The following is a 13,779-nucleotide window of genomic DNA, read 5'->3' as shown; positions in this document are numbered from 1 at the left end:
CTTTCTCACTTCGGGGTCTTCCAGTTCTTTTTTCTTTATCCCCTTGAGGACCTAATCACCTGGTATTATTTCCCTTAGTAATGCTGTAGCAACTGTGGCTGCATCCGCTGACCTGTGGGAAACACTTCTATCCACTTGGCTAAAGCATCCATGATAACTAGGCAGTATTACTTACCTTCACATTTGTACAATTCTATGTAGTCCATACAAATGTGTTGGAAGGAATACTGAGGTGTAGGATGGCGCCCCTCCTTGGTCTTATATTTCCTTGTGCATTATGTTTAGCACAACTAATACAGGACAAAAATTTTTTTTTAAAAGTAGTTTGTAAACCCCTAGGCTGTGAACACTGTCCATATGAGTGCTACCATCCCCCCTGTTGAGACATGACACGGCCATGGCTCAAAACTGCTGCACATCTGAAGAACGATTTAGGTAAGATAGTTTTGTTTTGTTTTTTCTACGGAGATGTACAGTCCCTCTACAAAGAGTGTATTCAGCATCTACCAGAGATACATCCTGCAGATCTGGTCGGGGTAACACCTCATGTGCCATCTCTCCTAGACAGTAGTATGGAGGACCGTCTGAAGAAATAGGCAGTAAGGTAGATGGATGGAGTGTAGTACATCTCTAATTGTCAGGTGTGGCTGTGAGAACAGTAGTGTCCTGCAGGGGATGTCTACAAAGACTAAGATATGAGTATAACTAACTGTGTGTGGTATTTTCAGTGTGTGTGGGGAAACAGCACTACAGTGGCAGAAGATTTGACTGCTTCAGCTGCTGCTACTACTGCTTGTACACAGGGTGGGAGTGCTCGGCCACTGGATCTAGTCTGCAAGATTAGTATGCCAGCGGTCTGTTTCCCATTGTGTTCCTGAGTTAACACAGGGGTCATATATCCTTCCCCTGAGTCAACAGTTAGCACAAAGGGCTTGCTGTAGTTCAGCAGCCCCCAAGACTGATGTGCCCACCAGAGTCTGTTTTAACCTGACAAAGGCTTCCTCAGAGGGCGCATCCCACTGGATCCTTCAGCTGCAGCCAGAGGGTCATCATACATGAGTCTGGTAAGTGCTGTTAGAGATGCAGAATTTGGGATCCAAGCTCTGCAGAAGTTCGTCATTCCCAAACAGGACATAATTTGCTCGTAGTTTTGGGACCTCCAGAATTGCTTGCCTACCTTCATCTGACAGGTTATACCCCAAATATTTAACCGTTTGCTGACTGTATTGGAGTTTCTACCTGTTTACTTTATGGCCTTGCTCATAAAGAAACCTTAAGGGTGCGACTAGGTCCCCCCACAATTCTCTTCACTGTCTGCTGCTGACTACCAACATACAGTAATAGCTGACTATCTCTAGGAGGCTGGAACTGGGCTAAGTGTGCTGACATAGCCTGGGAGAAAATTGTTGGAGATTCACAATAGCCCTGAGGTACTCTGGTGAAAGTATACCTAATTCTATCATCTCAGCAATTTTACTGGACATATTCGAGACTACATAATCTGACATTTCACAGGCGTATTTGTCTCTAGGTCTGTTATAACTGGTTCAGAGAGGGATTCCCTGTGGGTCCGGCCATTAACCCCTCTTACCATGATATGACTGTTACTACATTTTACATTGGGTACATATTGGGATGTATTAATGCCCTGGTGGCTCCTGAGCCCACCAGGAAAGTAATCATCCGCCCATTCACCTGGAGATCTATCTCAGGCAGTAGAAATTGTCAAGAGATCCTCCAAGTGTTGTACATCCACCCCTCCTAGTCATTTTTCCCCAAGGTGCCAGAAAACATTGTTTCTCAGGGCATTCTCGGGCAAAATCACCAGACTTCCCATAATTCAAACACACATTTTAATCCCTGAGCTGCATCCCACCTCTGCTTCTTCCTCTGCCTCTACTTTCACATCCTCTCGCTGTCCAATGACGTTTCTGACTTTCTTGAACCATCGTATCACATTCCTCTCCCTGTATAAAAACTCTCGCTTTCTCACCCTTTTCTTTGTAAAACTTTTCTGAATGTTTTGCATATTCCAAAACATCCTGCAATGATCTCATCCTAAGGGTAACCATGTACCTCATTATATAACCTCCTATTTCCTTCTTTACTCTACTTACTAACGCATTCTTTAATGGCTGATTATATGCAGCATTAGGATCATCTCTCTCCCCCTGATTATCCTATGGAAGGGGGTCTACCATCTCCTCCCCTCCCATTCTAATTTCTGTCTACAGAACTCCAATCTGGCTCTAGAATTCTTCTATCTGCTCTCTCTATTTTTCATTCAATTGTAACTCCTCATTAACCCTTTGAATTGTTCATCAAACTTTCGGGGGTCTATTTTTATATGGGCGTGACAGTTAGGGGCTTCTTTTAATCAGGCTTCAGCAGCGGATAATCCGTATTTCTGCTGATCTTTAGCTGATTTTGTCTGTATTTTATCACATAATTCTTTACAACTAGGAACTTTTAATTTATTATTATTTTTTTTTAAATCCATATTTCTTTTCCCACTTATGTCACAATATTTGACATAGTCAGGATCTAACTTGTTCATGTACTTCTTATCCCCTTGAAGGGCTTCCTGTCATTGCCAACAACAACAAAGACATGCACAGGAGAATGCCTTACAGTTTATATTTCCCATTGATAGTAATTATGTTCTTGGTGCCGATTTACAAGACAAACAACATAAAACAAGCCTCTGGCCACTAAAATGTTTAGTGAAAACACAATAAGGGGCTTGTCCGAAAACAACCTGCACAGCGAGGTTGGTCCTTAATGTGTCCTAGAGGTCAGTGCCCACGTATCAGATCTGCTTATCTCAATCACTCACACATTCGTTTCATGCAATATAAGACAACAATACAAATATTACATTATGCTAGTAGGCGGCCACCCTCTTTATATTCTTAGTTACTCTGTAACACAATATCAAAGAAAAAGTAATAGAAAGTCTGCCTATACTCTTGCTACAGAAATGTTACTGGGGTCTTCTTATATTTTTGCTACAGAAATGTTACTGGGGTCTGCCTATACTCTTGCTACAGAAATGTTACTGGGTCTGCCTATACTCTTGCTATAGAAATGTTACAGGGGTCCACCTATACTAAAATGTTTAGTGAAAACGCAGGGTTCCTTACCAGAATCAGTGCTTCGCTATATACACGAAGACTCCTTCTAGCTTTACCGAGTAGGGCCTGTGAACATTGAACACAATAAGGGGCTTGTCTGAAAACAACCTGCGCAGCGAGGTTGGTCCTTAATGTGTCCTAGAGGTCAGTGCCCACGTAACGGATCCGCTTATCTCAATCACTCACACATTCGCTTCATGCAATATAAGACAACCATACAAATATTACATTATGTTAGTAGGCGGCCACACTCTTTATATTCTTAGTTACTCTGTAAGACAATATCAAAGAAAAAGTAATAGAAAGATAAGAAGTAAAGTTCCTGGACACCCCTGTGTCCCATGATGTCATCTAACTGCTTCTTTTTATCTGTTCAGTGTGTATGAGCTGAAGAGGAGGAGGATGCTGAAAGTCATCTTCCTAGTGAGGACAGCGATGTGTTGTGTACTGGGACCCTGGCACACATGGCTGACTTCAAGTTAGGCTGCCTTTCCCCTTACCCTCGCGTTAGACTCATTCTGGCCAACACTGATTACTGGGTGTACACCCTTCTCGACCCACGGTATAAGGAGAACCTTTCCACTCTCGTTCCCGAAGAGGAAAGGGGTACGAGAGTGATGCAGTACCACAGGACCCTAGTGGAAAATGTGATGCTAAAGTTCCCATTTGACAGTGCTAGTGGCAGAAGACGCAGTTCAGAGGGCCAAGTAGCAGGGAAGGAGCGGGGATCAGGCAGCGGGGATCAGGCAGCATGTCCAGTGCAGACAGGGGAACACTCTCCGAGGCCTTTGCCAGCTTTATGGCTCCCCAGCAAGACTGTGTCACCACTCCCCAGTCCAGGCTGAGTTGGAGGCAGCACTGTAAAAAGATGGTGAGGAAGTACATAGCCGATCGTACCACCATCCTCTGTGATGCCTCTGCTCCATACAACTATTGGGTGTCAAAGCTGAGCGTGGCACGAACTTGTGATGTACGCCCTGGAGGTACTGGCCTGCCCTGCTGCTAGCGTCTTGTCAGAGAGGGTGTTTAGTGCAGCTGGGGGAATCATCACAAATCAATGTGCCCACCTGTCAACTGCCAGTGCCGACATGCTTACACTCATAAAGATGAACAATGGCTGGATTTCCCCAGACTTCTCTTCTCCACCGGCGGAAAGAAGCGGAACCTAATGATTCTTTTTGCCTTAACAGGAGAAAAATGCATCCTCTATCACCACAAAAAAGGGGGAATTAGCTTTGTCAATCACTCTCAGATATTATTACTACTCCTCCTCCTCCTAAAACATCATGTCATCACGCTGAACTGCCAACTTTTCTGCGGCCCAAAAGGCTCTGTTTAAAAGTTTTTTTTACAATTTTTACAAGTTTCAAAAGTATTGCTACTTTAACAGAAAATAATTTTTTTCACAGGGCTGCCTCCAGGCTCTGTTACAAATTAAGCAACAGTGAGCTGTATCTTTAAAAAATGATTATGGGCTTCACCTGCCCTCGCGGTTAAGCAATTTTTCACTTGTACTCTTGGTACACCAATTTTTCTGGCCCTCGCCTATACTGTTATCTAACTAATTTTTCTAGCCTTCGTCTACACTCTTGGTAACCAAATTTTTTCAGGTGTCACCTATAATCTTGGTACATCAATGTTTCAGGGGTTCACCTAACTCTTGCTACAGAAATGTTACAGGGGTCTGCCTATACTTTTGCTACAGAAATGTTACTGGGATCTGCCTATACTCTTGCTACAGAAATGTTACTGGGGTCTCCCTATACTCTTGCTACAGAAATGTTACTGTGGTCCGCCTATACTTTTGCTACAGATATGTTACTGGGGTCTGCCTATAATTTTGCTACAGAAATGTTACTGGGTACCGCCTATACTTTTGCTACAGATATGTTACTGGGGTCTGCCTATACTTTTGCTACAGAAATGTTACAGGGGTCTGCCTATACTCTTGCTACAGAAATGTTACTGGGGTCCACCTATGCAGTTTCTACTGAATGGTTTGCGGGGTTCGCCTATACTTTTGCTACAGAAATGTTACTGGGGTCTCCCTATACTCTTGCTACAGAAATGTTACAGGGGTCTGCCTATACTTTTGCTACAGTAATGTTACTGGGGTCCGCCTAAACTCTTACTACAGAAATGTTACTGGGGTCTCCTTATATTTTTGCTACAGTAATGTTACTCGGGTCCGCCTATACTCTTGCTACAGAAATGTTACTGGGTCTGCCTATACTCTTGCTATAGAAATGTTACAGGGGTCCACCTATACTCTTGCTACAGAAATATTACTGCGGTCTGCCTATGCTGTGGGTGCACAAACACTTCCCATTGCGGTGTTTTACCTATCTGGCACCAATACAGTGACTGACTTGGGCAAAAATGTGGGCCATGGCCGAGGTCCTTGGCGGGGTGAAACTCTGCCATGTTTGGGCACTTTGATTTCTTCCTGTGTAATACCATCTTTGTGCACCCACAGCATGAGCAAGCCCAAGGAAATTAAAGACTTCCCATTGCGATGTTGAGCTATCTGACACCTACACAGAACTAAGTGTGTGGGGACCCATGGATTTCCCATAGTTGTTTAACCCACGACACCTTGGGTCACACAAAGTGGAGGCTGGGACCGAGCCTGACCCTGGGCCCTCTCACGTACTTCCCTCACGTACTTCCCACACAGAGTATTGCGGGTCCTATCTTGGTCATGGTTTCTCGGCCTTATTATGCCACCTCCTCCTCCTCCTGCTTGGGGTCTGGCGATCAGCGCTGGGCAACATGTATTTTCTCTCGTGTTCCACAGTTCTCTGAGACACTGGTTTGGGCGAAACAAAAGAAGTGTTACTGCATTAATGAGACGTTCAGAGATGCACTTGCATTTGAGTCCGCTTTTTGCCCACGATTAATGAGCGTGTGAGCCGAGGTCCTCGGCAGGGTGAAACTGCCATGTTTGGGCGCTCTGAAATCTTTATGTGTAATACTTTCCTTTGGTTCCCGGGGCTCGCCTATGCTGTGGGTGCACAAAGACTTCCTATCGCGGTGTTTTACCTGTCTGGCACAAATACACTGACTGACTGGGGTAGAAATGTTGGCCGAGGTCCTTGGCGGGGTGAAACTCTGCCATGTTTGGGCACTCTGATTTCTTTCTGTGTAATACCATCTTTGTGCACCCACAGCATAGGCGAGCCCAAGGAACTCAAAGACTTCCCATTGCAGTGTTGAGCTATCTGACACCTACACAGAATGAATTGTGTGGGGACACATGGATCTTCCATTGATCTGTAACTCGCGGCACCTTGGATAACACAAGGTGGAGGCTGGGACCGAGCCTGACCCTGGGCCCGCTCACGTGCTTCCCACACAGAGTATTGCTGCATTGTGGTGATGTGTAGAAGTGCTGGCACCTGAGTCCCCTTTATGCCCACGTTTGTGGCTCCTGACAGTTTTGTGACGGAGGTCGCATGGGATTGGAATGATGATCGTACGTCAATTTATCATCAATTCTCAACAGCATTGTGGGCTATTGCCCACACTTTCAAAGAGGGTCGCTGCCTGGCCCTGCCAACCCTCTGCAGTGTGTGCCTCCAGTTCCTCCTCATCCAGTACGCACTTATAAATAGACATGAGAGTGGTGTGGCTATGAAGCGAGTGTGTGGCAAGAGGTCAGCTAAATGCTGCACTGGGAAACTTTTGTGTGCTCTGTGGACGCAGGGTCATGTGGGGGGGTTGGACAGCAATGCCAGCATGTAACCCTAAGAAGAGGCAGCGGTGTCACCCGCAGGCAGTGATTGTCAATGGTTGCAGGTAGTGTGGTGCTTAGCTAGGATGTGCCTTGCTAATGAGGGTTTGTCCGAAGTAAATTGTTAGGGGGGTGATGCCAGACTCTTGCCCCCATTTAGGCTGAATAGTGGGACCTGGGAGCCTCAGATGCAGTCATGCATGCTGCCCCTGCCCTTCCCTATCCGTTTCTGTGGTGTTTCCATGACTTTCTGATGTTTTCTGATGTTTGACAAGTCATCACCTATGCGGAGCATCCGTCCCATAAAAAAATGTTCGAGTCGCCCATTGACTTCAATGGGGTTCGTTACTTGAAACAAGCTCTCGAGCATCGCGAAAAGTTTGACTTGAGCAACGAGCACCCGAGCATTTTTGTGCTTGCTCATCTCCAATTATGATTGATTGTACATTATTTAATTTATCACAGAAACATTTATTGGATGTTCTAAACCCCCATTATTGAGCTCAATGAATGTGCTAGCAGTTAAACCCTCACTAATTATAAGGTTATCCTCTATCCTATGGATGGGGCCTAGAGATGGGAGAATCTTCTTGTTCTCTCTCCAGTTAAGGGTTCAGTGCAGCTACAATCCATCTTTATCTGATAAAGGGGTTTTGTTGCCCTGAAATACGTTATATCTGCTGGTGGCTGTTGAACGTGTGCGTCACATCCTGGTTTTCTTGTTTTTATCCACTGTTTAACTCCTAAGGCAGTTATGGCAACAGCTGAGATACCACCAAGAGGTAAGCCCCACCTATCTGACCTTTATGGTCTGTCCTGTGGATGACACATATATTAATTTTCAGAGCAACCCTTTAATGTGGTGAATTATCTAAGAAGCTGTTTTTCTCAATAATCAATAAGTGAGGTTCTTTATGTCACACCTGATGATGTCCTTCGTATGATTTACAGGCTGTCGTGCTTTCATAAAGATGACAATAGTACTAAAACCACCCAGTTAATCCAGTTGTCTCATATTATCCTCCAAAACGGTCAATCTACTGATTAACCTACCAAAGATGGAGAAGACCAGCAATGAGATTACCAAGAGGATATTAAACTTCACCTTGGAGATCATCTACCTGCTGACCGGCGAGGTAAACTTTTTGTATGTCTTTATGATCTTTAGACTAGGGGCTACAGTGACGTTGGATGCAAAACAGTCAAATGACATAGCAAACTAATGGATGATAATGCCTATGACTTGAATCCTGTATTTTCCAAACTTGTGAGTCACAATGCTGTTGCACTCACTTCCATTAGTTTGTGATGATGCAAGGCCTTATTTAAAGGATACCTAACTTTTGAAATGATCTTTCAGAATAATCTGCAGTGTGTGTATGAGGAATCGTTCTATTTCTGGCTATTCTATGACTTGAATCCTGTATTTTCCAATTTCCCTGCTCTGTAGATTGCTTATCTTATTGTCAGTGTTGCTTGGATGTGCCTGCTGCTATGTTATGTGTGCTGTGTACTATTAATTGTACATAGAGAACTGCAGATTCTGATCTCTAAGTCTCTGCAACAGACACAGACCTAAAATCATCCTGTAGAACACTACCATATAGAAAAATGACTACTCTTCCACGCTATTTACACATTATGTGATTGTTTTAATCTAAAGGTCCCTGGAGCACAGGCAAGCAATGAGTTAAGTGGTTTATAGTAGAACAACAAGTAGGAGAATACCAGCTCTGTATAAAGACCCCTGTCCACAGCAGTGGTCAAGAAGCCATTCTGCTTTGAAACACTTAAAAGCATGGACAGAAATCTTTTATAACATGTAATTTGATATGTTTGGAATTAAAAATGTGAGTGTGTAGGAGAGATGTGATTTCTTTAGCTAAACACAGTAAACCATATTTTACTATTAGTTTGTATTGTCACCTACCCCTCTGCTCTCTATACAGTTCAATGACCACAATAACTCATCCCCCTCCTCCACATGCTTGTGTCTTCTGTCAGTCATTTGACAATAGGAAGTAAGCTAATAGGAAGGGAGACCCCTGATGACCATCAATATAGAGGGATTTTGCAGCACAAAAGCATCATTTTCGTCCTGGAGGAGAGCACATGGTCCATCTAGTCTGCCCTTAAATTATTACCTTTTTATTCATCTGTTAAGATAGATTTATGTTTATCCCAGGCAGCTTTACAGTCATGTTCTGTTGATTTTTCAGCCTCTTGCCCTGGAAGGTATTTTTTGCAAGCATCTACTATGCCTTTAGTAAAATATTTTCTGACATTGCTTCTGATCTTACGTCACACTGCCTCTTGTTCTTGTGTTTAGTTTCTTTCTCCCTGCTTAAGGCTGGGTTCACATGGGGCAGAATTGCCACTGAATTTCTGTGCGAACATTCTGCACGGAAGTTCTGACAGTAATCTTAGACCTGAGCCTAAACAGCAAAGTGCACGAGATTTGCAAAAATCTTATCTGCACATTGCAGACAGTCCATTGCGGCCAAGCCGCGCTGAAACTGGCATTGGAATGTTTTGTCACGGTGACGCCAGTACTCCAACTGGACCCTCGGGATGGAATGCCGATGAAAGAACAGAGCTGAGTCCAGTAGAATTACAGCAATCTGAGAGTACGCAGATTTACTAAAGTGGTATTTTGTCCAACAATTGAACTTACAATCTCCACAATGGTACTTTGGAATGGTACAAGCAGATTCAGCAGTAGGCAAACAATTGAACACAGTGTAGAATACAGCAATTCTGACTTGATTAAAAATTTACTTTAATGCGCTCTCCTTTCCTTTTCTCTGAATTGACTTGACAGACAACTTCCCCACTAGTTGCTGTAGCTGAAGAGATAAGTGGATTTAGTAAAGTGTAGATGAGTCACTAGACTAGTCCTGGCTTTGATTTCACCAGGTAGTGTAAACTCACTGTTTTGTAGAAGACCAACCTCAGAAAGCTCCTCCTCTCTGTCTCTGCTGTGGAACGCCAAGGGAGGGGAATAAAAGCTCGCTCGACCCTTAGAAGCAACGTGCTGCAAACTGCTTTCTCTCTTGTACCAGTATCTCCTCCTTCTCAGACACGACCTGACTATAACTCCTCTCTTCATCTCCTCTAACTACCTTCTTTGCTAACTGCCCCCTGACTCCACCTTTTCTCCTTCCTGCACTTTCTACTACTCCTCCCCATAAGGATTTGAGTGGTAGCTTTCCCAGCCTTGCACTCTGCACCAGTGAGTTTGAAGCTAACTATCAGCCAATAGGACACCAGCTGACATCAGGCTAAACTCTTGGCTAAGCAGAGAGACGGAGAGAAACAGGGTCTATCCTATGGACGGCACCTTCTATGTCCATGGATGGCCCATACAGGTGTGACAGGACAAGTGTTCTGTGAGTGTTCTGTAGGACTCGCTGGGCCACTACAAAATACTGCGCGGAATTGAAAGCTCTGGCATGTCAAGTGTATCGCCGTTTCCATTGTCGGTTCTTTCCTCTCTATAGTGAGAGATGGCCACAGCGGAATACAGAAGGACAAGCAGCTTCAAAACTCGCTCCGAATGGCTCAGGTTTTGAAGCTGCCTTTTTGCTGTGGAAATCTCGCTGAATTTCTGTATGGTCCTATTGTGGATATTCCATGAGATTTCCACCCCGTGTGACTCTGACTTAAAGGTTTCCATCATGTCCTCCCTCTCCCTTCTTTCTTACAGACTATACAGATGAAGTATTTTGTCTTTCCTGATAAGTTTTGTGTTTCAGATCCTTAACCATCTTTGACCTTGTTCTATTTTTTAAATTAATATTCATCTGTACATGAATTCTCCAGAACTGAACACAGTATTCCAGATGTGGTCTCACCAGAGCTCTATACAGCGGGATCAAAATCTCTGTATTCCTCCTTCAGTACAATGTTAGAGTTCAGTCGTCAACATGTATCTCTATACACAGGATTACACACTGGTGAAGAAGACATCGGGTGATGCTACGACTCCCAACAGCCATCTCCATGAGCCAGGAGGATGGAGCAGGAGTCAGAGCCCCATCACAGAGGCTCCTGCTCACTTACCGATAAATGAGCAGAAGATCCTAGAGCTCAACAACAAGATCACTGAGCTGCTAGCTGGAGAGGTGACACTGTTGGGAATGTTGGGAAATTATACAGTAACAGCACTAGAGGAGTCTGGGTAATGACGGTATCATTGTGTGTGTCAGGTTCCTATAAGGTTTCAGGATGTCATTGTCTATTTCTCCATGGAGGAGTGGGAGTATTTAAAAGAACACAAGGATCTGTACAAGGATGTCAAGATGGAGAACCACCAGCCTCTTACATCACAGGGTAAGAAGAGACATACAGAATATATATTATAAAAATTAAAATCATATATACACAGCCAGCATATTTTTCAGACTATTTGATGCACTATTTATCAGAAAAAATCCTGGAAGGTTTATGCGTCTAATAGTCACATGTTAACTGCTTAGTGATCAAGCCTGTTTGCGCCTTAATGACCAGGTCAAATTTTGGAAATCTGACATGTGTGACTTTGATATAGAGTAACTCCGTAAAGGTTTTGCATATCCAAGTAATTCTGACATTGTTTTTTCGCCACATATTGTACTTCATTTAGGTGGTAAAAACAGACCCATAGATTTTGTGCATATTTATTAAAAGCACCTAAAATGGGAAAATGTTGAAAAGACTCATTTTTTTTCACATTTTCTACTGCAATATGTCAAATATGTGCAATGTAGAGGTGCACTGCAGATAACGGCCTGTAGGGGGGCAACAGATAGGCATTCTGGTACCTGAGAAAAGGGAAAACGCCCATAGGTGTGGTCAGGAAGTTGGATATAAGAGTACATTCCTGCTACACCCTGAGAGATGTTGGCTGAGAGAGCCAGAGAGACAGCTCAGTAGAGCTGGGAGGGCTGCTAGCCCGAGGGTCTAGTGCAGACCAGGAAGGCAGGAGGTTGACAGGGTTGACCACCCTAACCTCAACACCCAGGTAGAGTGTGAATATTGACTTTATGTTTTATAGAGAGTCTTTCTACACAGCTGGTGCCCACTCCGGTCTGAAAGTTGGTGATCCGCAAGCAAGTGCACCCTGCTTATTACAGCAAACATAATATACAAGTTTCTGATAATATATATATTTCCACGTGTTTACTTTATTCTGGAAGCACATTGGTAAAACTTTATTTCGTTTTTTTTTTAGCCATTTAGGAGACGTACAAATTTAACAGTAAATATTAATAGAGATGAGCGAACGTACTCGTTTCGAGTAATTACTCGATCGAGCACCGCGATTTTCGAGTACTTCCGAACATGGGGAGCCCTCTCTCTCTCCCTCTCCCCCCCCCACTCCCCGCTGCAACCCCCCACTCACCCACGGCGCCCCCCGAATCTTTTCGCCCGAGTACGGAAGTACTCGAAAATCGCGGTGCTCGGGCGAAAAATGGGTGTGGCCGAGTAGGTTAGCTCATCTCTAATAACATTTTGAGGAACATTTTGTTTTCCTACACCAAGCCAAGGCTCATAGGTATCAGTATGATAGATACCACCTACAATTACCCCATTTGAAAAAATCCACATCTTCATGTATTCACTGATGGGTTTCATGAGTATTTTGACCCCACAGTTTCTTTTCAGGAGTTTATGCAATTTAGATGAGAAAAAAATGACCTTTCATATTTTTACAAATATGTCATTTTAAAGACAGTGTTTTTTTTTTTTTTTATATATTGCACATGAAATGATTGACTTGCACCCCAAAATGGATACCCCTGTCTGTCCTGTGTTTAGCAACATACCCATTGTGGCCCTAATATTTTGTCTGTATGCATAACGGGGCCCAAACCAAAAGGAGCAGCCCGTGGCTTTCAAAACAGAAATTTTGCTTGAAGGTGTTTTAGGCCCTGTTGCCTACTTGTAGAGCCCTTGAGCACTCAAAACGATGGAGAACCCCCACAAATGACCCCATTTAGAAAACTAGACCCCAAATTAATGAATTCATCTAGGGGTATACTGAGTATTTTGACCGCACAGTTTTTTAATATATCTAAGCAAAGTCCTGTGAATATGACACATACCGGTATATTCATTTTCAGAGCAACCCTTTAATGTGGTGAATTATCTAAGAAGCTGCTTCCCTCAATAATCAATAAGTGAGGTTCTTTATGTCACATCTGATTATGTCCCCGTATGATTTACAGGCTGTCTTGTTTTCATAAAGATGACAACAGTACTAAAACCATCCAGTTAATCCAGTTGTCTCATATTATCCTCCAAACAGTCCATCTACTGATTAACCTACCAAAGATGGAGAAGTACAGCAATGAGATTACCAAGAGGATATTAAGCTTCACCTTGGAGATCATCTACCTGCTGACCAGAGAGGTAAACTTTTTTTTATGTCTTTATGATCTTTAGACTAGGGGCTACAGTGACTTTGGATGCAAAACAGTCAAATGACATAGCAAACTAATGGATGAAAATGCAATCATGTTGTGCCTCACAAACCAAACTTGTGAGTCACAAAGCTGTCAAACTCACTTCCATTAGTTTGTGATGATGCAAGGCAATCTTTGACGGTATGCCCTCGCCTTATTTAAAGCATACCTAACTTTTCAAAAGATTTTTCAGAATAATCTGCAGTGTGTGTGAGGAATCGTTCTATTTCTTGCTATTCTATGATGTGAATCCTGTATTTTCCCATTTCCCTGCTCTGCAGATTGTATATCTTAGTCTCAGTGTTGCTTGGATGTGCCTGCTGCTATGTTATCTGTGCTGTGTTCTATTGATTGTACACAGAGAACTGCAGATTCTGCTCTCTAAGTCTCTGCAACAGACACAGACCTAAAATCATCCTGTAGAACACTACCATATAGAAAAATTACCACTCTCCCACGCTGTTTA

General features: G+C 43.4%; 1 protein-coding gene across 1 annotated transcript in view; it reads left to right on the top strand.

Moving 5' to 3' along the window:
• Positions 1-13,779, top strand: part of LOC136607827 (zinc finger protein 271-like) — a 78,529-nt gene that overhangs the window by 47,234 nt on the left and 17,516 nt on the right. Inside the window, exons 2-5 of the mRNA XM_066589066.1 lie at positions 7,819-8,003; positions 10,812-10,991; positions 11,076-11,199; positions 13,157-13,260. Coding sequence (XP_066445163.1) covers positions 7,926-8,003; positions 10,812-10,991; positions 11,076-11,199; positions 13,157-13,260 — 486 coding nt within the window. The 5' untranslated portion in view covers positions 7,819-7,925. The remainder of the gene's footprint in view (positions 1-7,818; positions 8,004-10,811; positions 10,992-11,075; positions 11,200-13,156; positions 13,261-13,779) is intronic.

The sequence above is a fragment of the Eleutherodactylus coqui genome, chromosome 1, assembly GCF_035609145.1.
Source record: "Eleutherodactylus coqui strain aEleCoq1 chromosome 1, aEleCoq1.hap1, whole genome shotgun sequence".
In the NCBI taxonomy this organism is placed as follows: Eukaryota; Metazoa; Chordata; class Amphibia; order Anura; family Eleutherodactylidae; genus Eleutherodactylus; species Eleutherodactylus coqui.
Note: the sequence above shows the minus strand (reverse complement) of the source record. Positions and strands in the feature narration are given on the sequence as shown.